Genomic DNA, 26,341 nt, shown 5'->3' with positions numbered 1-26,341 from the left:
CCGGCCGTGCCGTTCTTGTGTTCCCTAGGTGTGCTTATGAACATGTGTTGGCCCGCACCGCTGGCCACCTGTCATTTCACCTCTATGCTTTTCATAAAGAGTCATATGTGATCGTTAGGCGCGCACGGCGTGGACAAGGGGTTCCCGCAGCGTAAGCAAGCTTACGCAATACGAGAGAACCTCTCGTAAGAGAACGATACTTGGTTACTCACGTAACCTCGGTTCTCTCTAGAGCGGGAACGAGTATTGCGTTCCCTGCCGTGCTTAAAGCCTATAGCTCGTGTCGCTTCATTCGACAGAAAACAGAGAATATAGCTTACGAGCCTTCCTTATATACGCTCTGACGCCGCCCATTCTGGCGGGCTGTGACGCGCGAGGGCGCGCGCGCCCTCATTGGGCGTGACGTCACGCCAGGCTCACTGGTAGGCTTAAGCAGTTGCCGCGCGGCAGCCAATGAGCGTGCAGTATGCCGCTCTAGCTCAGCTGCCCGCAGCTGCACTGCGTTGACAAAATATGAATTAAGGATAATTTTGGCTTCAGTATCTCGAGAAAAGAAGACTTTCCCGCAGCGTAAGCAAGCTTACGCAATACTCGTTCCCTCTCTAGAGAGAACCGAGGTTACGTGAGTAACCAAGTATCGTTTTGGCTTCAGTTTCACCCAAAGCACAATAGTGCCTCCTGTTGGCCATTTGTTAGTTTCACAAATGACTGAGATGGAGGAACAAGTTCACTTTGTGGGATAATAACGACAGAAACAATACCAGAGGTTGATAAAAAGCGTCTCTTTATTTGATCGTACTGTTGTTGACGCCGTTGTTTGTAGGACATAGTAACACATCATTAACATGACATTACATGAGGAAAAACTGACGTTCATGCACAACAGGGTACAAATACTTATGAACTAAAAAAAAAAAAAAAATCATATCAAAATCCAGAAACAATTCGTCCAAGCACCCAATATGTTGCAGACTGAGAATGAAGCAAATATTAAGTTGTCTTGTTAAACAGTTCAGCAATTAAACTCTTCATCAATATGGGACATCCTGTGGGATGACGGTGTCTTTTTGAAAGTTAAATTCATACTTGTTTTGGAGCGCAACAATACTGTCAAGAAGACATTTCTAGATCATTTTATATTTGGATTAAGTCTCATCCTGTTCTGCCAAGTAATCTTTATCTTGAATACTAGATGCTTTTCAATTGGTCTGATGCTTCAGAAAAATCCCTGTACTCACATTGTGTAAAACTGCAGGATAGTGGCGAACATTTACATCTCAGGCATAGATCTCTTATGATACAAACATCGATAAATTAATTAGTACAAAATATATACATTTGTCTTTGTAAAATAAATAAGTAAACTTTGTGATGGATGAGGAAAGGAAATGCAACTTTTGTAACCAGTGTTAGCGACTGAACTGGTGAGGCCAGTTTGTCGGACATTTCATTAATAAGTCGCTGTAAATGAGATAAAAGCAGACAGCTGTAGGAAGAGAATAACGTTATACATTGTATAAAAAATTGCATGCAGTAAACAAGCAGTTTCTCTCGCCTGAGACGGAAAGACCCGTGTGTTAATCTGTAGAACCGTCCGGTTTGATGATCTGGTATGTGATCAAATATTCCGGATAAGCCTTGAGATGCAAAATGACAAATGTAGTATTAGTTTCACATGATAGAATCTGTCAATATACAATATATATATATATATATATATATAGCAGCAATTAATTGTATTCAATTAGAAAGCATTACATTGATCCAAATTGACAGTAAAAAGATTTAAAAAAAAATATATATATTTCAAATAAATGCTCTACTTTTGCACTTCCTATTCACCAATATTAATTTATTCACCTATTCATCATCGTTTCCACAAAAATATTAAGCAGCAAAAACTGTTTTCAACATTGATAATAACCAGAAATATTTCTTGAGCAGCAAATCCCGCATATTAGAATATTAGAATAATTTCTGAAGGATCATGTGACACTGAAGACTGGAGTAATGATGCTGAAAATTCAGCTTTGATCACAGGAATAAATTACATTTTAAAATATATTCAAATAGAAAATAGGAAAAAAAAAAACACAATATCACTCTTTTTACTGTATTTCTGATCAAATAAATACAGCCCTGATGAGCAGACCCAAACTTTTGAACGGAAGTGTACACATCGCCAAATGACATAAATATGGGAAACTTTTGTTTATTTTTGTAGAAATATTTGCAGTATTATTTAGAATAATAGACTTTTACATTTTATGAAGAAATTGTGAATGATTCTTGCTTTATTCTAATATGAAACACTCACTTTCGCTATCTGAGTAAAAAAAAAATCTAGCCTATACTTTTTGTATACTTTAGAATTAAAATGGGTTGAGAATGCCATTTCATGTTGACTATAGATAGATGATTCTGTATTACCTGCTCTCCTCTGTAGATGACGTACTCAGCCAGAGCAAGACCGTTGACACTGGGCCGGCCAGTGACTGAGTGGTGTCCTGGTGGCGAGTGGGCCATCTTCATAGCGCTGAACTGCAGGAAGGACTTTCCCAAAGTCACGCGGCAGAACAGAAGATGCCTGGGATGGGTAGACAGAGCCAAAATCAAGAGCGTGAGCACTTTAGAAAGGAAATAGGAAATCAATTTCACCTCAAGGTTTTGGAAAAGAACACGTTGCTGAAAAAACACTTAGATCGGCACATTGTGCCGGGAAACGTGAAGCCACTTAAATGAGAGCCCTGGCCTCCATTTGCTGTAACGGGATCTCATCTCACCTCTGACACGCGTAACATGACCTGTCCTTGTGAAGAGGGCAACCTGTTCCTCCTCCTATTCCGTAAACATACTGGTTGCTTTTGGAAGAGTTTTCTGCAAAATAGATCCCGGCCCCGAACATTCCCCCAATGTACGCGTGCCTCTCATCGAAGCCCTTGTGAATGATGGCGTTTACGAACGGTGAACCTGGGAAAGCAGAAACGTCTCTTCAAGGTTCGATTGATCAGAATTGGGCTGCAACTACCGATTATTTTGATAATCGATTAATCAGTCGATTATTTCTTCGTTTAATCGATTAAACAAATCCAAATTTGGGGGGACCCAAATCCAAAAATAATAATAATAAAAAAAAAAAATTTTTTATTTGATTAAATTATTGGTCACAATTCGTACTATTAACTAACTAATAACTATGAATTTTGCCTCAAAAAAGTCTTTGATTATTTCTTTATTTTTGATTATTTTAATTATCAATTAGTTACAGCCCTACTGAGAATAGTCATTTACACCAGGCCTTGGATGGATAGACAGATCACACACCATGGAACAGCATGCGTTCATTGGAATGGTTGTGGTTCTCCTCAGAAACCTCCTTCCTGCGATGAGTGTATCTCTCCCACAGCTTCTTGTTGCACACTTTCTGGATCTGGGACCAAAAAGAAAAGATTTTAGTGGCACTTTTTGAAGCTGCTTTGATGCAATCTGTATTGTGAAAAGCGCTATATAAATACACTTGACTTGACTTGACTTTTTAATTTGATAACATTAGTTAACGCATTAGGCATGAACTACTGAACTAAACGACACGAACTAGCAACAATAAACCATTTTTTACACATATATGAATCTAGGTTAATGTTAATTTATAAATATATAATTGTTCATTTTAAAATAATGTCTGTTGATAATATTAATTGATAATAATTGATATAACTTGAAATGTTAAAAATGTAGAAATTGACATTAACCTGGAATCTGGATTAATAAATGTTGTAAAGGTATTGTTTCTTGTTAGTTCACGATGCCTTATGCATTGACAAATGTTAACAAAATATTATAACGTGTTTTCTTTATTATACCAAGAGTTTCTTGGCCAGGGGGCATTGTAACACCACATTTTTTGGTTTGGTATGGAAAAAGAGAGACTTTTTGAAGAACACGATACACACATAAGTTTTACTTCACATGAATAAAAGAACAAGGAAATATTTTGGAACAGCACAACTAAAAAAATAAAAATTTAAACGAGACTAACATTTTTTTACCTTTATTTGCATTTATCCAAAGGGACTAAGATTGCATTCAAGGTATATACAATTTTATTAATTTATAAGACTTTTTCCAGCCCAGGAAAATCAATTCTCTAACATTTCTGGGCTTTCCATGACTGTTTGAACCCTGGAAGTAATGCAATGTGAAAAGACACATGCAGAGGCAGGGAAGCAGTGTGGAAACGAAGCAGCCACAGTTTAAGAACAGCCTAATATAACAAAAGAAGAGACAAACTATGAAGACATCCGAATCTTACCTTCACAATGCTGTATCTGTTGAAAATCCCACCTGCATGGCCGCCATCCCTGTGTTCCCTTATTGTGCTTTGCATCTGTTCAGAGACACAAGAGAACCAAAGTAAACAAATCCTCTGTGTTTTAATAATTATTCTACACATTCTGTCCAAGGACACTTATTTGTATATGCAGGGGCGGATTAAGGTGGTCAGGGGCCCCTAGGCTGCTCTTTGTGTGAGGCCCCCCCTAAAAAATTATTTAGTGCCATACATGGTCCACACGCAACTACGTGAACTGTCATACACACATTCAGAGAGCCAACACTACAGTGTTTCCTTTACATTCCTTCAAGTGGTGGCCAATTCACATCTACCCAATCACCTGCTTGTTTTTTTCTTTTTTTTCTTGTTTTATGGGCCAATAGGGTCTTTTTTTTTTTTCGCCAGGCACGGCGTTATGGGTGGGCCTGACGAGCCTAGACCCACCCACTTTTCAACAGGCCCACCCAAAACGTTTCTTCAAAAAAAAAGAAAACTTTTCATATTATTCTAATTTTGTCAAGAATTATAAAAAATCGTCAATAAGCTCATAATTTGTGCTAAAATAGTCTAAATGTTTAGTTTTAAGAACAACTTTTAAAAAGCTGGTTATGTCTATTTTGATGTTTCTGCGCAAGTTCAGCAGACAGTGAGGTTCGGGTTTGTTCCGATCAGAGCTCGTGAGTGGAGAGCGCATTTCTGAATATTCCGCTCAGCTCGTTCATTCCGCAGGGTCACTCGCTCAACCCAGATTGTCCTGCTGCCTGCCTCGAAAATATGTGGAATAAGGGCTGCCTCCGACTAAATTTTTTTCTAGTAAACTAGTAGTTGTTCATTTAAGCCATTCATGGACAAATCGCCCCTTTATATTTATTTAATTACTTAGGCTATATACCCTAAGAGCGTTTACATATAGCCGCACTCAAGCGCACGAACGCACGCATAAAGCTTGCCACAAAGAACCGGTAAAAGTAATGATTATGAATGTGTCTAAAATAGCAAGGAGACATTTAATTATTTATTAATATACTGGTGTTTTCTGTGACGCTGCAAAGATGAAGTTGACGATGCGGATTCGCCATGAACGCCAGAGAGAAATGCACATTTCAGATGACATATTCAGAGAGTAGCCTATTTCTTTTGGTTTTGAATATTTTCGTTTGAAAGTAGACATTTCAAGCTTTCTATAATAGATAGCCTATATTTCTCAAATCTGTGAGGCACAAGCTGAGTTTCGGCGCCCTCCAGTTGTGCAATGCAAGTGATCGTGTCGGCGCCTTATTACATTGTCGTTGTTTAGGTAGGCTACCTTAAACGCGCACACAGTATCGGAGTCATCGCTGCAACCAGGAGATGAAGAGAGCTGAGATCCACATCACCTAGCACATCTTCGTCTCTGCCACGATGCTAGCGCAGCTATAGCGCGACCAGCGCCGTTGCTAGGAGGGCGCCAGCGCCTCTGCCTCTCAGCACCTCTGCCTTGCGAGTGGATGATAGCTCTGAAGACGCCTAGCAATGGTATACCTTTAGTGGTAGTATACCTTTAGTTAAGTTATACCCTTAAGAGTCTTCGTAGCGCGCTAAGAGACAGCATTATCGGGAAACGCAGCCCAGGTATGATGCGTATGATGCGTAATGGAGATTCCAAAGCGCTCTTCTTTGGTCAGAACCATGGAGAGCGATCGCGGATAGGTCCGTCCTATGCACCGAAACTTTTAACAATGCAACAAAATATTTAAAGAGCATCAAGCTATTAAAATCTATATTATGTATACGCACGGATAATATAACAGTATAGGCCTATTAGTCAGTATTTTTTAATAGGTTAAAACCGTGATTGGATAAGGTTTTTAATTTAACGTTTCTAATTTAAGGCCCACCCACAATTGGTCTGGACCATCCAAAACTGGAATCCTGGCGCAGTGCCTTCGCGCTTAAGTAAAAAAAAAAAAAAAAAAAAAAATTGTCTGGCCAATCCGAGGCCCCTGCACACGTGGGGCCCCTAGGCTGCAGCCTAGGCAAGCCTGTGCATTAATCCGCGCCAGTGTATATGGCTTCATAAGCCACTTGAACGTGTACATGCCCTATTATTGGATTCTCCTTGTACACTTATGGATAACAAGATTGCGATTATGTTAAACAAATATTTCTAAGGGGCTGAGGCCATAAACATATGAACAAAACTCTACCTCCTCCTCAACAGACTGAAACTCCTTGTCGTCTGGAGACAGATCTATCAGTATTGTTCCACTGTTGGTCGCGTTCAGGGTAGAGTAAGGGTTTAAACCTGGGATGGGGATATAAATATTTAAGTGCAAATTAATCTGCAAAACAAAAGCTTCAGCTACGATCTTAAAGGGTCATATGAGTAAACAAAGCAAAAAGGGGGGAAAATAATTACAATTATTTACTGTACAGTTATATTAGAGCTTTCAATAAAAAAAAATTATATATTAGGGATGCACGATATATTGGTCACCATATTGGTATCGGCCGATATATGTTCATTCTTAATGTTATCCTTATCGGCCCAAGTGATTAACTGTATAAGTACAGTTAACGTGCATGTAGGCTACATAAAATTATAATGAGAACATCATTATAATTGTGTGCTTGGGACATTTTAACGGTGAGACTTTTGTTTTTGTAATCAGGCTCTCAAAAAATATATAAAAACTCGGATTTAGATTTATCGGCCAATATATCGGTTATCGGCTTTCAAATATAAAGAAGCATTGGTTATTGGTATCGGGCAAAAATTTCATATTGGTGCATCCCTAAAGTATATGCTAATCAATTCATTAAATTAATTGCAATCAATCACATATATTAATATTTGATAAAGCATAAATGCGTGTGAGAGTAAGAATCTTTAAAAAACATTACGTTTAATTGTAATGCTGATAGAGGGGATGTAAAATGAAATACTTTTTGACAGTATAACTTTGTTTAACATTAAAAGTTGACTTCAGGATAAGTAAATAAACGTATGCATAAAATGACCCCACTAAAAAAGCAGCTTGTCCTGAGAAAAAGATCCAACGTCAAGCAGAGTTATCAGTGGAAACAGATCAAAGTGATCTTTAAAGCCTCTCTCTAATTAAGCATTCTCTCAAATGAACTGTTCTAGATGAAAGAAGAGGCTCTTACTCTGAGGTCCACTCATAAGTCTCTCCACTCCTTTGATGATCTTGTGTCTGTGACCGTAAGCGGTGATCCCGATCTCCTTCAGCTCTTTGTGTCCCATTTCCACCAGGACGTCCAGAGTTATCTAACGACACAAACCAGGCATGTGACTAATGTATTAATCCACTGATCAGCAAGACCTCAACATCGTGTTCCTCTATGAATCTCAATATTTCAGTCAGTTCTAAAGCTAAAACATATTTTGGGAGAAATTAAATAAAGATTAACAGATTACAAATATTTAAGTCTAAGCTTTTGCTACAGGTTGTACAGTAGTAAATCGGTTCAAATCACTTTTGAAAGTCTGATTCATTTTAGTGAATCGGTTCATCCCATGTGGTACTCTCTCACATCAGTGGCGTTCTACTGAATCAGTTCATCCTAAATGGTTCTCTCTCTCATGTGTCACTTTGGAAAGTGATTCATTCTAGTAAATTGGTTCATCGTAAAGAGTTCTCTCTCACATAAGTGGCATTAGAAAGTCTGATTCATTCTAGTGAATTGATTCATCATCATAAATGGTTCTCAATCACATATGTAGCATTCAAAAATCAGTTTAATTCTAGTGAGTCAGTTCATCCTAAATGGTTCTCAATCACATATGTGGCATTGGAAAGTACCATTCATTTTAGTGAATCAGTTCATCCTACATGGTTCTCTCACATATGTGGCATTGAAAAGTCAGTTTCATTCTAGTGAATCAGTTCATCCTAAAATTTTATCTGTCCCATTTGTTGCACAGTAAAGGCAAGTTAATTCTAATGAACTGGTTCTTCCTAAATGGTTCTCTCCCACATATGTAGCATTGGAAAGTCTCATTAATTCTAATCAATGGTTTCTTTCGGACAGTTCATGTAAATCAAAAGATTCACAAAAATAATTTAGATACAGATAAATTAGGTTGTTTTTGTTGTGTTTAGCTAAATTTACCTGTTCAGGTTTGATATTGTGATCTTGTTCACTCATTCAAAACCCCTTCAGTGTTTTGCTTTTAGCTTAACAAGCTAAAGATTCAAAGTAGCTTTGCCAGTGTTGTAGTCTTACTCCGACTCTAAAACTCAAGGTCTCGGTCTTGTTGTGAACTCAACTCAAAGAGTCTTGACTCAGACTGAAAGTTGGACTTGAATGAGCTGGTTTTGACTACAACACTATAATAAACATTGAAACATTAGCAATTACCTGCTCTCTGTCAAAGATCTCCAGCAAATGTTCCAGGCCCAGGTTGTGAAGGAACTGGCTGATACTCAACTCCACAGCTAGACCTGAAAAACCAACAGGTTATTTACAGAAAGCTTTCAGTAGTCACCAATAATTGCTACAAGCATGAATCTTGAATTAACCCACCCCCCTCTTTCGTCTGTATGCCTACGGCCCCTTCGGCTCCAGAAGATGACAGAAGTGTGGTCATCTCGGGGAAGGTCCCAGACTGGCCGTCCACACTGGAGTTTGAAGAGAGAGTGGGACTCGAGCTGAGAGTGGATGGCACGACTCCCACAGACGTCGAGACGCTGATAACCTGGGGCTTATAGCACGCCGGCAGCGCTGAAGGAGGCATGGCTGCCGTGAGGAGGGCTCGCACGTCGTCCGTCTAGAGAGAGAGATGCGCAACATCAGAAAGTCCCAAACAATTAAGTAACGACCAATTTCTTGAGACAGACAAGACTGCAGGTCTCCCAAACTGACTCGCATTTAGTCACAAACTTATGAGTGTCAGTCAGATCTCAAGCATGTGGACCGTGAGTTCAGCAACAAAAATGCAAATAAGGAAGCATTTGTATACAAGACCAGTGAAAATGCTAATTTCATTTAAGCAAGCTGTTGGCATGCATCCTTGGTTAAAGGGATAGTTGACACAAAAATGAATATTTTGTCATCATTTACTCACCCCAGTGTTATTTTAGTATCATTGATATACTATTATAGTTTTGTTAACATTTTGAACTAGATTTTATATTTTCTTTTTCACCTTATATTTTATGTTGGGAATTTCTTTCAATAAAGTAAGCATTTTTATGGGAAAATATTGAAAAAAAAAGAAGAAAATTCATGGCAAAAGATTCAGTTATTATTTATTGGTAAGTTAAACAAAGGATTAATTAACTAATCATAAAATATTTGATAGATTTATCGGGGAAAAATAATCATTCGATTAATTGGCTAATTGTTAGTTGCAGCCTCAGTTTAAAGAATGTTCAAGCTGCTCCTTTCATAACTTGAATGTCATGAGGCTGCATTCATGATGACAGAATTTTCATTTTTGGTTGATTTATCCCTTTAAATATCTTCCTCCAGGCATCAGACAGGCATATTTTCCCACTTCAGACGTTACTGCATGTGCAAATGTGGAGTATTTTCAGGCAATGTTGAATGGAATGATCAGTAAGCCTCCTCAAGCACTGAATACACAAAAAGAAAAGTACCAACCCTATAAAACAGACAGATTTAAGAGAGATAATTCTCCCTGGCATGATTAAAAGAAGTTTGGCTTGGGAAGGCTTAACTGTATCAGAGGTGCAGAAAATGAACAGAACGGTAGATAAGCGGTTGGCGACAAGGAGAAAGATCTTCTTTCCCCGATGTGGCTTGTCCAATAAGCACACAGAAAGAGTGAATACCGTCACGAGGTCCAGCGGCGACTGGCCTTCCTGGTTGCGGAGCGTGGGGTCGGCCCCGTGAGCTAGAAGCAGTGCACACAACTGGGTCCTGCCTTTCTGCGCCGCCTCGTGCAAAGGGGTGAACGCCCACTTATCTGTGGCACTGACGCATGCGTTGTACTTGATGAGCAAAGCGGCCACATCCACATGCTGCAATGAAACACATGGAGCGGTCGTGCTCTCGGGTTGGTGTCTCTTTCACTTCCTGACGAAAGTTGCTGCATGAATGTGTCTATGCATGGCTGCCAAACGGCACCGCACCTTTTTCCCTTCCCCAACAGGTTATTATTAAATATAAGGAGGTGAACAACACCTGCACAACTATAAACTGTCATTCCAAACATGCATGACTGACCATTTTTGGTGCCAAATTTGAAAGTGCGATTGAAATGAGATTTGAGAGCTGGGCACAACCTACATTTTTTTGACATTCTCTCTTTGTGTTAATCAACTACGGGTTCAGAGTATTTATTTTTCCCCACATTAATTTCACATGTCTAGTACAATTATGTGGTTTTGTCTCATTAATAGTGTATACTTTTTTCTTTATTTACCCCGAAAGAATGGAAGTGAAATGTGACAACATGCCCCATACATTGTAACATACGAGGGGCACATTGTAACATGACCATATGTTATCAGATCTATAAAAAAATATATAAGACAAACTAAAATATTTTGTCAATAAAATACAATTATTAACTTTTTCATGTTAAATAATGGCATTTTTTAATAATTAAAAAGAAACTAATTTTTGAGTTTGACAACAAACACACTGCAAAACACATCTATACAGCAAAGTTCAAAAACATAATAATAATTCATAATTTCTGAACATTGACTCTCAGTCTTTATTCACCTCTTTCTCATGGTTTCTCAATATAATTCATAAATGTTGTTAATGTGAGTTATATCACTAACACCACAGAATAGCATAGTTCTAATAGAGGCTACAAAGTACGCAGTGTTAAGCTGGGATTTAAACCCGACTAGTGTCTTCTGCTGGTTAGATCAGCACTAAAGAACTATCTAATAGCTAAATAACAAATTGTAGCTTAAAATAATAGCAGATTTGCCTGATTGTACTGTATATAAAGAACTAAAAACTAAGATGAAAAACTTAAAGGGGTGGTTGATTATGATTTCACTTTTCTAACTTTAGTTAGTGTGTAATGTTGCATAAACAACATCTGCAAAGTTACAACGCTCAAAGCAAAGGAAGATATTTTCTTTTAAAGAAATCGCTTTTTAAGGATTACAACAAACGGCTGGTAGGGACTACACAACATTCCTCCTGGGTCAGTGACATCACCAACCCTAGAATTTACATAAACCCCGCCCCCGGTAACACGATGTATAGATTATCAAAACAGAATATGCTAATCAATGAGTAGAAGATAACTACACATAAGCTACATACATTCATCAACTAACCATTCAGAAACGTCCTGTTGCTTCTACATGTTGTCACTTCTTCTTGAGTCTCTCCATCATTGTCTGACTCCAGTTTGAACATTAAATTTTATTTTTTAAATTTAATTTTTTTATTTTTTTTATTTAAAAAAAAATTATTTTTTAAAATAAAAATTTAATTTTTTAAATTTTCAGTGCATGTCTGTGTCAGGTAAAAGGACACGAGCTGTTGAAGCTCCGCCCCCTGTGCCGGGTGCAGCAGCTCATTTGCATTTGAAGGGACAGACACAAAAACAAGGCTTTTTTGCTCACCCTCAAAAAGTGACAATTTTAACATGCTATATAAAAATATCTGTGGGGTATTTTGAGCTAAAACTTCACTTACACACTCTGGGGACATGAGAGACTTATTTTACGTCTTGTGAAAAGGGCATTATACCACCCCTTTAACTCCAGTAAGAAATTTACTTTTGCTATGGTTAAATAAATGTTCTGTGATATCTTCCAAAGATTTTTGAATTTAGGCACAATTTTTTCTCTATATAGTGTTGATATGGCAACTTGTAAATATACTAAGTTTTATCATGCTGGCATGTGTGGAAGCTTTTACACCATGTGTGTTACAACTAGCCCCGCGTTAGGTTGTGCCCTGCTCACCGCTATATTGGAATCTTATGGATTAATTTTATGGTGCTTCTTTGTAATTTTTGGAACACATTTTTTTTTTTTTTAAGTCCCTTTCTGTGTTCCATGGAGGAAAGAAAGCCATACGGGTTTGGGAAGACATATTGGTGAAAAAAAAATGTCTTGACTGAACTATTCATTTAAGAAATGTTTATAAGATTGCAGATATCTGGGAAAAGGGAAACGGTTGAGAAAGAGAAACTGATTTTTACCAAAACAAATCAAGAATGTTCAGTTGACTTTCACACTACAGACTATCAGACTTTTGTGATAGACTGCTGCAGTGATGAGATATTTTGGAAGTTAGCATCACACTGGTTCCCTCGACAAAACCCAATTTTTCCTTTGTCTTTTAAACTATTGCAAAAAATAAGCTCTGTGATCAACAAAAGTTAATGATACTTGCATGTTTTGTTCATCAAGATAATTTTCACAAATTAACACAACTTTTTTCAACTTTGAAGTCTAAATACAATTACCAGAAATTAAAAGCTAACTTAGGCCATAAACGAACTACACCACGGTCGCTCAACTTCAACGTCACAAACAATAAGCTTCCAACAACTCTTTCAGTCTTTAATGATTAAAAAACACATTTTCCATTTGCGATTATAAACTCAACAGGGCTCTGAAAGAGAGTAGATGAGTTTACCTGTTCAGGTGATGACATTTAATGTCCTCGACAACCTTTGTAGCAACATTTTGCCACTTGTTAGCAACTGCATTTTCAAGACACGTAAAAGCTTTAAACATCACGAGCGGGGTATTACTGGTGTGTTTTATGTCGTAGAATAAAATGTGAAAATAACTGATCATGTTAGGTGTTAGCAGTACTCACCCCGTAAGATGCAGCGTTGTGTAGGGGAATGAGACCACCTTTATCCTGAGAGTTCACCTCTGCCCCGTGCTGGAGCAGATATTCAGCCACCTCCAGATTATTATAGCCAGCTAATCATACAGAAAACAAACACCACCAACATGAAAATATACTTTTTCAATTTGTTCATATTTCAGATATTTTATTCATTTATTTGAGCACGTTTTGTAAAGTTCACTAAAGTCAATTTTTTAAGGACTATTTGCACTTAACCATAAACTGATTCCAAATGCAAATGTGGCAGGCGTTACAAAGCAAGAATGTTTAAAAAGGTCTCCAGGTTCTGGTTTTGCCTTTAAATCAACTGTGCATCTTAGATTCCGACCCCTTCAATATGTGCTGTATGCATAATTAGTGTTTTAATTTGAGAGAATGCAATTCTCAGTGCGCTCGGTAATCTAGTAAGTCTGTGTTTACATGGACAGCGTTTACTCTCTTTATTATTTATACATTTTAAAAATTTTAAAAGTTCACCTTTTTCAAATTAATATGTTTTTAAATATTTTAGTAAATATTATATAATAGTTTTATTGCAAAAACTTTGTGCGTGTTATTTACAATTTTTTTAATAAATTGTGTGATAACATTTTTAATGTATATATCGGTCGGATATCTGTATCAGCATCAGCAAACCTTATTGGTCAAACACTATAAGAGACACATTCATGTCAAGAGTGAAACCTAAGTAAAGTATTATATGAGAGCATCCTACTTTGACCCACACCTACCAGCGAGGTGCAGCGGAGTGGAGTGACGTCCCTGCGTGTCTCGACAGTTCACGTTGTCTGGAGTGCAGAGCTTTTTAACACGAGTTAAGCAGCCTTTCTTAGCAGCGTCCAGCAGTGCTGCGTCCCCCCTGAGCAGATCCTGAATGTCTGTATCCTCATCCTTCACCAAGTCCAGAGGGGTGTTTCCATCACGATTCTTTTTGGTCGGGTCGGCACCATGCTGTGTCAAGGAATTACTTTGTTATACTGTAGTGAACACAGCACTGAACACAGTGCTTCCTCCATCACTTTGCTGCCATTGATAATAGCAATGATTTCAATTCAAAGCCTGACAAATTGAATTCAATCAGAGCTCTTCAATACCTGAAGCAGCAGTTTGCAGATCTCATATTTGCCCTTGGCGGCCGCCTCGTGCAGTGGGGTGAACTTCCACAGGTCGGCCACGTTAACCACAGCACCGTGAATGACGAGGAGCTCAGCGACCTCGTAATGCCCATAGGAACAGGCGTTGTGCAAGGGGACCAGGCCACTATGTAGCACAAAACAGAGACATCATCTTACTTACACAATGGACCGTTTTCACATTTCTCATAAGCAGAAGTCGTCATAGTTGGGTAAACTTCTATAGTGGTGAACAGGAGATAACAAATATAAAACATGATAGCATTTGCACAACTCTCCAAAAGAGGGGAAAAATATGGAGAGATTGATTACAGCAGTCAGAACAGAGAATGATGTGAAATTTGTCGTCACTCCCTCAGCCGTTGTATCAGAAACACCCTCACAGCAGTTATTACTCATCTTTGTAATTGACTGCCAAGGCAATATAAAACAAAGTATAACATTATAAATGTATATAATTTTTTTTTTTAGGAAATTCGTTGAAAAACTTTACTAGATTAGTAAAAAATGTAAAACGTTACTAGATTATCTGATTTATAGATTTATTCATTTGTTTGTTTGTTTTGTATAAATAAAGATTTCTGTTTAATCAGAAAAAAACATGTACATGTACATTTTAATTAGCAATTTGTAATGCTGCAACATTGCGAGGTACTAAAACAATCTGTATAATAATGACAATAAAGAGCTTGATTTGACCTTTTCATAAAAAGTGATTCAGACGTTAATTCAACCAGCTGATTCATTAACTTGTAAATTTTAACTGATTCATTAAAGAGGACCTATTACACCCTTGTTCAAAGTCTTGATTTTGTTTTTGGGATCTTCTTGAATAGGTCATCCTGCTTGAATGTTCAAAAATCACTTTATTTAATTTTTTGACATATTTGACATTGTTGCAGCTCCTCTCTTCCCAGTCTGTCAGTAACGCTCTATTTAGTTCCTGTCTCAATGAAGGCCCTCTTTCTGAAAAGTGTAATGTTGTTGTGGAACAAAGGGGAAATAGGGAGCTATTCCTTTAATGTCGTAAGGACGTAAATTGTAGTACGAGCGGAAGGGAATTATGGGTAGAGTAGTCCGGAACACGCATGCTCGTGTGTACAGCATTGAATAGAGCGGAGACGTATGTTTCCTTGTTTTCTGTTGTTTCCATTAGAGATGCGCTGAGTATTTGTGTTCACTGCAACATTGTGGGTCATGTGGATGCATGCCGGAGAGACCAATAAAGCAGCATACTCAGAACACTTTGTATAACTCATCATTTGCACGGACTTGAGTAACTGGTAAACTGTTACGCACACACATACGGCTGCCGAGAGAGCGCCGAAGTGAAAAAGATAACAATGTGCTCTGATTGGTTGGCTGGATCAGTATGTTGTGATTGGTCAACTGCTTCCAGCATGTTTCGGAAATGTCACGCCCAGTGTAAGGATTAGATCTTGGGTGGAAAAAACAGTGTCTCTTTGACATATAACAACACACTACTAACGCAACTCAACCAGCCAACACCCCCCCCCTTCCCTTTTGTCATCTCACCCCTTGTCTTTAGCGTGCACATCGGCTCCGTGCAGCAGCAGATACTCCACCACAGCTACACGGTTGTAGCCCGCCGCAAAGTGCAGGGGTGTGGACTGCCTTCCCTCCACGTCTCTACAGTTCACGTTCTGAAGAGTACAGAGCTTCTACATGGAGAGGTAAAAAAGAACAATATATCAGTTAATATCAATATATCAATTTATACCTAACATGGGAATCTGGTATAAACGACTACATAATGATTTCACAACTACATGGGGGGGAAAATTGATCATCTCACACTGTTTGGTGTATTTTTAGTCCTCACCTTCACCACTTCCAGATCTCCTGATTTGGAGGCTTCTAACAGCTGCCTGTCTGTGTCTGAGTTGCCTGTAAATGTTCCCTCTGGGAATAAAAAAACAATAAGCAAGGTAAAAAAAAGAAGAAGAATGTTTTTATGTTTATGTGCTTTGTGTTTATTTTAAAGTGCCCCGATTATGTTATTTTAAAGGTCTCCTACAATCGGTTTACATGCATTCAAGGTCAAAAAAACACTGACATTTTCTCATAATATACATTGCAGCATCAGCTCTTTTCTCACAGTGCCTGAAACAGTTCAATAAAGGATTTAGTTTCTCTAATTGCCTCCTTTCTGAGAGCCTACTCTGCTCTGAATGGCCCAGTCTGACCATTATACTGCTTGTGTGTGTGTCGGAAATGAAACGCCCATTACACTGAATAATATATCTGAATTTCAGCTCCGGAGGCTTCCTCAGCACTTCTGTGCACAGTGATACGAACAGTAAAAATGGCATCAGTTTTACCATATCAATTTGAGCCCGAGTTCAGTAATGAAACATTGGAAGAAGTAGCTGAGAGGATTTGCTTTTGCAGAGCAGAAAACAGCGTCTTCTCGACATGTCGACAACACGAATCAAACTCTTCCAGTCTCAGCTACAACTACAGTGTTTGAGGGCGGGTCAAAGCAGATGTTGTTCGCAGGCAGCCGCAACATTTGTGGTGAAGAGAACTTTCAATTTTATGTAACAATTTACTGACGTGTTTCGGCTTAAAAGCCTTCCTCAGGGTCTCAAAGGAGGCAGCCAATGATGACGAACATAGGCTGGCATTATGCAAATTATGCAAATTAGTTACAAATCTACTTTGTTTGTGCAGGAAGAACGACTGGAATTACTGACGACTCGTTTCAGGCTGTTTCAGTTCTTTCGTTTGGAAAGCAGTAATTACATTTGTGATGATCTTTTACATTCACAAACAGCAATATTACACACTACATGAAAGGTAATATCTGAAATAATGCATAATGGGGCACTTTAAACGATAAGTTTAAACATTTTTTTTAGCATTCTTATTCCAATCCTGTATTCCTTTATACAATTGTAAACAAAACACAAATTCATGCTGATCTTTTTCATACAAGTGAATAATGAAACAGCATAAACATTCTGCTAATATTCTTTTTTTGTGTTCCACAGAGGAAAGTCATACAGGTTTGAGGGTGAGTAAATAGTGAACTTGAACTGGAGCGTCACCTTGCAGTATCTCCTGAATGCTTTGACTGGCGATCTGAGAGGGTGAGAAGCCCTGCAGGGAAGTGATGAGCGGGTCACATCCAGCACTCAGGAGCATGTGACAGGTCTGCAGATGACCACAGTGAGCTGCGCGGTGAAGCGCTGTCTGACCCAGGTTATCTACCGCATTCACCTGCACATCACATATCAAAACAATTTGATGTATTTCCGATTGAAACAGGATATTCAACAAGACAAAACATGTAGGGGTTGAGATATGGGAAGTCACTGGTTTGTGTACTGAAGAAATCTGTATTATAAAAATGGATTTTGATTTCATGTTCAATCACAAGTCAAGTAAAATGTATGTGTATTGCGCTTTTCACAATACACATTGTTTCAATGCAGCTTTACAGATAATCTGGATGTTAATGTTTATAATATCTTAATGCCTTACAGTTGCATTTAGCAGATTAGAGCTGGGGTAGATATTATATTATATATATATATACATTTTTTATTTATAAATTATTTTTAAAAAATACATTTTTTTTAGACTTACGCTAGTATACTGTATGCATGCGGATAAAGTTGGACATACTTATATAGTGAATGTTATATAAAGAGATGTGCCATAGTATAGTTACATTTTTGCAACAGAATAAGTCAAGCGTTTGTGATTTGCTATATAATACTGTATTATCACCTTATGTGAGTATACTGTATGCATGTAAAAAAATATATATACAATTTTATAAAGAGAGATCTGCGATAATACAGTTTACCTTTTAGGACGATATGACATCAATCACGCAGCCGAGATTTGCTGTATAATATATTTATCTTTACGTGAGCATACTGTATGTAATGTATGCAGGTAAAGCAGGATGTACTATATTTAACTTTTAATATATTGTAGGGCGATTATATAGTTTACATTTTTTGATGATATAACAATTAAGGAGTTGCTATATAGTATAGAATAGCACTATATAGTACAATGTAAATGTGAGTGTACTGTTTGTAAGGGTGGATATACTTATAGTAGTTGAATAGTTTGTATTAATTATTAATTTGTTAGTTCATTCGAGTTATTATTCGTTATGTGTTGATGTTTTCATCCTGATGGCATAAGTAAAGGCTGACAAAATAACTGTGATGCTAAAATAACATTTGTGGAGCCCATGTTTAATTCTGAATGTTTTACTGCAGCTGAAAAATCTCACTTACTTTCGCCTGGTGTTTCACCAACACCTCGATGATGTCATTGTGGGACTTCTCCGCGGCAAGATGCAGAGGTGTGAGGAAGCTGTGTGAAAGACAGATCCAGAAGCCATTACTGAATATGATACACGATCATTAAGACACCCTCTTCAAACCCGAACAACGCGACTGACTCACTCTTTGTTCTTCTCATTGACGTTGGCTCCTTTTCTGAGCAGCAATTCACAGATCTGTTTCCTCTTGGGATAGGGCGACGTGGAGGCACAGTGCTATCAAAGACAATCACAGAAACCTCTTTTATTCACGTGAAGATCTATAAAAATCTCTATTCTTTAGAAGGTTTGTGTTTAATTGTAGCATTCACAGGTGTGTGCATATCAGCTATGTTTTGAACCTCTTCAATCGTGGCTCATTCAATAGGATTTAATAGTTGTAAATATGCTTTTATACAGTCATTGTGTTGAGTCTTTTAAAAAAAAGTGATTATAAATAAGAAAATATTTCCAGAAAAAAAGACCTTACCTTGAATGGAATTAATACTTTTATTTAACAAGGGTGCATTCACTTGACAGTAAAGACATTATACCATTATATGTATAATGTATATATATATATATATATATATATATATATATATATATATATATATACAGTATATATATATAATAATGTTATAATGTAAAATATTTCTATTTCAAATAAATCCTCTTCTTTTGGACAAAATAATTATTTTATTTATTCTAGTTAATAAAAGAATCCTGAAATAAATGTATCATGGTTTCCACAAAACTATAAAGGAGCACAATTTTTATCACTGATAATAATAAGGAATGTTTCTTGAGCAACAAATCAGCATTTTAGAAAGATTTCCGTGACACTGAAAACAGAAAAGTAATTGCTGCTGAAAATTTAGCTTTTACATTTATTTATATTTAAATAAAACAGTTATTTTTGAATTTTTACTGTATTTTTGATCAAATAAATGCAAACTTGGAAAACATTAAATACTTCTTTCAAAAATATTTAAAGAATCTTACCTTGAAAATGTTATAATTTAACTTTTTATTTATTTATATATAATACATCTAATAAAAAAGAGAAAATTAGCCTTACTAGAGCTGTCTCTTGGGTTAGAGGGTGTTTGAAGTTGATGGTCTCAAGAGAGAGGTGTTTTTTAAAGCAGGCCATGTCCGCCTCACGTGCCGCCCGCAGCAAAGCGTGACCTCTGAACTCATCTGCAGCAGAGAGAGACGCCCCATCAGTCATTTACGCAGCAAACAAAACGCGAGCTGATCTTAGTAGCAGTCACACGCTTACACGCCAGCCGCTCTTTCAGCAGGGTGTTCGGGGCCAGGTCCATCGCGCTCCTGTTGTGGCAGTTGAGGAAGGTGGGGTCGGCCCCGTAGCTGAGCAGGAGAGAACAGACCTCCGCTCGGTTTTTTGAGGCGGCCTCATGCAAAGGTGTGAACTGCCACAGGTCCATAGCGTTTACGCAGGCTCCATGCTGCGGAATAAAGGAAAAGATGGAGTGTAGTTACCACGTCAACTAAAATGAAAGAACCTCAGAACAAGAAAGCAGACAAAAAACGTGTGAATACCTTTACAAGCAACTCAGCTACCTCATAGTGACCATATGAACAGGCATTATGAAGAGGCACAAGATCACTGTAAACACAAGGCCAAGTGTAAGATAGTGTAGATAGGTTTAGTGACTACAACAATGAAAGAAGACTACAGTTTTTATCAGAATGTTTTGGGTTCAAAGTTAAGTCACATTTGACACATTCCTCAGATTGCAAGAACAAACAAAAAATGTGTTTACAGCTAAGTCTAGGGGACGATATACACACTGTTCCGAAAGTATAGCCACAATTATACAAGTTAAGTTAACATGAGACTAGTGTAATAGAATTGAATATTAACCTTGTCTGTACATACAATTTTTTTTTTAACTAGGGATGCACCAATATTAAAATCCTGGACGATTTCAGTGGGCTGAAAATTATTTGCATGTTATGGCCAATATCTAAATAAATTAATATATAATAATATTTCAATCATGACAACTCTTGATCATGAAAACTCATACTATGTGAGCATGTAAGATATGCTGCTGCTTAATGAATAGGCATACATAAATCCTGTAGCAGATCTAGGCAGGTGGAGCTGGGGGAGGTGGAGGGTTTCAGAGGAACTATAGCCAGACTATTTAAATTAGAGGTCAACTGTTTGATTGATTTTGATTAATCGGCAAAAATCCATACCGATAGTTTTTCCGGAATGTGTCCATTGCTGAAGCGGCTGAGAAGGGTGCACTGTCATTATACAGTACGAGAGCGGCCTCTAGAGGCAAGATAAAAACTATCACTGACGCCTCGTGGTGTTTGTTTTTACATGTGAAGCTGCGCGCTGCACAGAGCGGGACAATTCAGATGCGGATTTAAAACAGACAATGAAACGGTATGTATACAGTACACTGTTTTCATATCAAGGTAATTCATTTGTTGACTAGATGCTGCATTAGTGGAGAACGCTAGAGGACGCTAACATTACTAGTACCTCAAGCAGTTTACACAATGTGACAAGCAAGGCCAACCCAAACTTTTAATGTCACGATTGTAACCATCTTTTTTCATTAGGCTAGTTTATATCCAGCTGGCCGCTTTAATGCATTATTTATCCAGCGAAGTTGTATATGTAAAGCTAGTGATGTGAGAAAGCAAACTGCATCGTCATGCAGCCGACAGAAACATATACATATCAGAAACACGTTCAATTTCAGCTCTTTTTTTATCATCACTGTAATACATATTTTGTTACTTTGATTAGATAATCAAGTGTTCTAAAAAAGAAGGAAATAAAGTGAGAGAGTATACATACAATTCATGTTACGTATCTATTTTCAATGATATAGCGTTTGTGTAGATTAATGGGTTATCGGCCAGCATGGGCCAAACTAGTTATCGTTATATTGGTCAAATCCACTATCAGTCGACCTCCAATTTAAATGTTGAGCAAGCAATCTCACTGGCTGCAGAATCAGCAGAGGCCGGGAGCATGTCTATGTTCCCACAGCCCTATGTTCCCACAAATGGCCTACCCCTGACCCCACTCCTAAACCTACCCGTAACTGGGGTTTAGACAAATGGTAAAAAAAAAAATTCTTAGAAATGTGGGAACATAGGGCCGTGGGAACATAGGGCTGTGGGAACATAGGGCTGACCCCCAGAGGGCATTATGGTTCTGTGCATCTCTATAAAGGCGGTAAATCCAGTAAAAAGAGACTGGAATTATGCCTGTGGAGCGTCTTACGTCCATTTTAAGTGCATTACTGTAAACAGAAGTTTTATTTGTTTTGTTTCTTTACAAACTGAAGGCAATCTATTTCTGTGCTAACTGACAGCATAGAGCTTAACTTGTACGGCACTTTAAGCCACACTCAACACAGACATCGCACCCTTTATCTTTAGCGTGCACGTCGGCTCCATGCTGCAACAACAGCTGCACTGTCTTCACACGATTATAGCCCGCCGCCAGATGCAGAGGGGTGGACTGCAACCAACAAACAATCCATTCAGAAACACATATGCAAAGTATTATTTAAATGAAGATGCATGTGGAACCTAGAACTATTACATACTGTATGAAATGTCTGGCTACATTACGTTTTATTTGAGTGGCTCGGTAATGTTGAGAACATTTGAAGGTGGTTTTACATTAACAATCCCACTGTCAAACAGATGGCAAAATTTGAGGCAACACTTGATTAAATATAAATTAACTATAATTTAATAAATCACCTTCCTTCCGTCACTAGCGTGACAGTTCACATTTAATGGTGTGAGGAGGCTCATCAGTTTTTCTTCATTTCCACTTCTGTATAAAAGCAATGAGCGGCAAGTCAATTAAAAGAACAATGCGAGTCACGACAGCAATTTAGCTTAGCAAAATTCATCTCTCCTCAGGTCTCCTGAACAATATTGAGCTTAAATTGTTATTACCTTGCGCTCTCGAGGAGTTCATCCTTTCTATATTCACCTAGATTTAAGAAAGAATTAAAGATATATTCATATAAATAGCAATCTCGTTTGAGCACAAATGAAAAGCCTTGAATTATTGCTGATTCCACAACAGCTCCATCACCTTGTCTTGTCGTTAAAGTAGTGCATGTTTACATTATGAATAACCATTTGAAGCATAATGTGTGTTTTATACTGTACACATCGAAAACAGCCTGTATTTGAGCGAAATTCCAGAATTGTCAGCAAACTGACTATCTAGATAGTGCAGTGATGGTTGTCAATGAATGGGACACTAAATATAATTTTGGCTTCAATGAGATTTTCCCAATAAATAGGCAAGAATAAACCTGGTTTTCTCATTTCTGTTCTCTCCGACAACAAAGCACTTGGAGCGCGACAAGCTCGTAATTACAACTTCAGAAGTGGAAAAGTAGGAAATTTCCAATAGCACGTGAAGGCAGCATAAGAATCAAGTATTCCAGAAAGACATGTAATAAAAAAATTAAAAAAACTCATGTAGTGCTGCAACTAACAAATATTTTGATCATCGATGAATCTGTCGATTATTTTTTCGATTAATCCTTTAAACAGATGAAAAAAAAAATCCCCAAATGATTAATTAAAACAATTTAAATATTGATTTAAAAATTAATTCATTTTAATCCATTATTTACCAAAATTTTATTCCACATGCTGGCCAGTGATGTCCTCCATAAAATGTACATTTTAAAGGCAATGAAAACAAATATCATGAACTTATAAAGCCTATGTAGGCTATGCTATATATTACTGTTCGCACTAGTGTACAATGAGGCTTAAGTTTGTATCATTTCCCAGCAGCCAGTCTTCCTCTCTCATCACATTGAATCAGACTGTGGACTAGAGCTTTACGAGGTTCAAGAGCTCACTCACCGGTCAGCACAGCTTTGGTGGAAGCTTCAGCCAAGTCAAGCGCTGTCCTTCCATCAGTGTTTCGGATGGTTGGCTCAGCACCATGTTGTAGTAAAACTACCAGTGACAAACATGACACAAACAGCATTATACATTCTACATACAAGTGACAGCCACGTTTGACGTACTTTTCTCATCAAAACAAGTTATTATGAATGCATGTAAACTATAGTGTAAACTTTGTTACTAGAAGGTCTGAGAGGCACCAGGTTTTACCAATGCAGACGTCGATCTTGCCCTTGATGGCAGCCTCGTGGAGTGGGGTATAATTCCAGTTGTCTCTGGAGTTGGCATCGGCCCCGTGTTGCAGAAGCAGGTTGACGACCTCAGCATGACCAAAAGAGCAGGCGTTGTGCAGCGAGATGAGACCACCATCATCGCAGGCGTGCACGTTAGCACCGTTTAGAAGGAGGTAGTCCACCACATCTCTACGGCCAAAACCTGCCACAGAACAGTCCATCGCTTTATATGATGAACATATTTCATTTAGTCTTATTCACATATTAACATTGATCAGCAAACATAAACAGAAGCTCAACCGAACTTGCTTGACATGCGATAACAAACCTCTTTGGTTCTTGCTGAAGCTCAAACGTGCTGCGTAACACAAGAATGAACCTCATTAGTTCTCGCACATCAAGCGAACATGCTTGAGCCTCTGTTTACCACAACTGATGTGTGAGTTGATGAATGAATATGTGAATAAAAGCCTAAATTCAATCTGTTAGTCATATAAAGTGATCGAGTCTCTTCAAAAAATTTGGATTAAACCGCTCAATTCATATTGATTAGTTTTACGATCTCTTAATGAACTTTTTGAACCATCAAAGTGGTAATTGCCTAGCTGTCAATAGAGGGACAGAAATCTCTCAGATTTCATAATCCGTGTATCATTCGTTCAGTCGTTTTTTTGATTTAATGGCAGTTCATGCGTTAAGCCTATTATATAGGCTAGTCAATGCATTATTCTTTCCTTTTTGTATTAGTGTTTAAAATATATAATTTAAATTTACAATTAATTATATTATTATTTTATTTTTTTTATTTACTGGGCGAGGGAGACCATGCTAACGGCCGTCATTTACCAACTGATGCAAAGCGTTGGTGGATTTATATCTACACAGAAGAAGTTGTGTCGAGCCATTCGTTAGTCTGGTTGCTTGATGAGAAAACGATTAAATGTAGTTGCAATAAACGAGATAAGAATCCGCACATCAGCTGCAGCAGCGGAGGACTTTTATTCTGCTGTGCGGAACCATTTTTTTACAGTCGGAGCAGTTTGATCTTCGGCTGACAAATCAGAGGAAAGGGGCGTTTCATTCCCGGCCACGAAATCGAATATTCAAGCTGTTTATTCCTTTTTCTACCTCAGAACAAAAAAAACGAACAATCAAGCTGAATTCTTGGTTTTCGGTTGTTTTTTTTTGGAAAAAATGAAAAAAACGAAAAAGGATGTTTTCTCATTTTTCTATTTTCAATATTAAATCAAAAAAACGACTGAACGAATGACACGGATTATGAAATCTGAGAGATTTCTGTCCCTCTATTGACAGCTACGCAACTGAACGCATGATACACGGATTTTTCATCAAAAATATCTTCATCTGTGTTTAGATGAATGAAAATTACATGTTTGGAACGACATGAGGGTGAGTAATTAATGACAGAATTTTCATTTTTGGGTGAGCTATCTCTTAACTACATTACCTGTCCTGAACTAACAGTGAAAAATACTTCTAAAGCATTTATTAGTCTTAGTTTATATAATTTCACAACTAATACATTATTAAAATCATTTGATATTATTTAATAGACCAGAACTAACATGAACAAATAATGAACCAAAGACAAATAAATACTGTAACAAATTGTTAGTACATTTAGTTAATGTTAACCTTAACTAGTACTGGGACCTTATTTTAAAGTGTTACCTGTATTAGTAGTTTAGTGAATACATACATACATACATACATACATACATATATATATATATATATATTGTAACAATGTATATGTAGCCTACATATAATAAATAATTACAATGACAGTACCGATGACAATATGTGATTTCAAAGTGTTCCAGAAATAACATAAGCACATGGTGTTCTTAGTAGCCAACTTAATTTAACACTATCATTAACAAAAAAATTAATTAAGTAATCTCAAAAAACCCTGTATAAATTAGGCTAAGAAGCTTTTGTCCTTTTTAGTTGATTAATTATTAATGATGATATGCAAATACAATTGTATTGGGGAAATAATACAAATTGTACAGTAATAAAATATATTATTGACGATGATACAAATAGCATTGAATCATAGAACAGAACAGAAAATAAATGAATAGAATATACAGTAAGAAATAGAAACAGAATATTGTTTTAGAAAATGAAACGAATAGAATAGAATAGAATAGAATAGAATAGAATAAATTACACAGTGGCACTCACCAGCAGCGAAGTGCAGCGGTGTGGATTTCCTGCCAGCCGTGTCTCTGCTGTTCACATTCTCCGGGCACACGAGCTTCTTCACCCGCTCCAGGTCTCCGCTCCGGCAGGCCTCGAACAACTCCCTGCTCGGCTCGGCAGACCCGGAGCTCTCCGTGAGCCCCGAAAAGCGCCGGAGCGACATGGACAAGCTAGGGGCAGAGAGTGGGAAATGTGGAATACACACTATTCCCAAGGCTTGACATGAAGGCAGGAAAGAGGCGCGGATCTCCACAGTTAAAACCTTTCTGTAACATCCATTAGAAGAGAAGAAATGATTCAGGGTGTCTTTGGTTATTAATGTACAGAGCTGTGTCTCAAAATCACAGAAATG

At 37.6% G+C, this 26,341-nt stretch overlaps 1 protein-coding gene across 2 annotated transcripts; it reads right to left on the bottom strand.

Annotated features, from left to right (window-relative positions):
* Positions 1-765: 765 nt before the first annotated feature.
* On the bottom strand, positions 766-26,341 carry LOC311095897 (poly [ADP-ribose] polymerase tankyrase-2). Of its 2 annotated transcripts, XM_084134751.1 has the most exons (27): positions 25,972-26,329; positions 23,738-23,962; positions 23,483-23,578; positions 22,550-22,586; positions 22,349-22,424; positions 22,006-22,100; positions 20,147-20,213; positions 19,866-20,052; positions 19,662-19,783; positions 18,726-18,817; positions 18,555-18,633; positions 17,346-17,517; positions 16,118-16,197; positions 15,811-15,956; positions 14,236-14,401; positions 13,873-14,092; positions 13,106-13,215; positions 10,132-10,320; positions 8,861-9,104; positions 8,696-8,778; positions 7,481-7,601; positions 6,520-6,617; positions 4,313-4,387; positions 3,325-3,430; positions 2,784-2,970; positions 2,431-2,587; positions 766-1,637 (listed from the first exon to the last, which is right to left on the bottom strand). In XM_084134751.1, exons 1-27 carry the CDS (start codon positions 26,150-26,152, stop codon positions 1,578-1,580), a joined length of 3,471 nt encoding a protein of 1,156 aa, XP_083990877.1. In that variant the 5' UTR covers positions 26,153-26,329; the 3' UTR covers positions 766-1,577. The 2 variants fall into 2 exon arrangements, with proteins under 2 accessions (XP_083990877.1, XP_083990876.1); XM_084134750.1 differs by lacking the exon at positions 10,132-10,320 and having other exon boundaries at positions 25,972-26,341.

The sequence above is a fragment of the Abramis brama genome (genome assembly GCF_963993115.1).
Source record: "Abramis brama genome assembly, chromosome: 14".
NCBI lineage: Eukaryota > Metazoa > Chordata > Actinopteri > Cypriniformes > Leuciscidae > Abramis > Abramis brama.
Note: the sequence above shows the minus strand (reverse complement) of the source record. Positions and strands in the feature narration are given on the sequence as shown.

Bases quoted from the DNA above. Each gene is read 5' to 3' on its own strand.
- LOC311095897 (XM_084134751.1), bottom strand. From the start codon at position 26,152: ATGTCGCTCCGGCGCTTTTCGGGGCTCACGGAGAGCTCCGGGTCTGCC. The intron at 22,425-22,549 runs GTAATAACAATT...GCTTTTATACAG, and splicing joins GAACTCCTCGAGAGCGCAAG to AAGTGGAAATGAAGAAAAAC. The intron at 3,431-4,312 runs GTAAGATTCGGA...TTTTGGTCCCAG, and splicing joins ACAGATACAGCATTGTGAAG to ATCCAGAAAGTGTGCAACAA.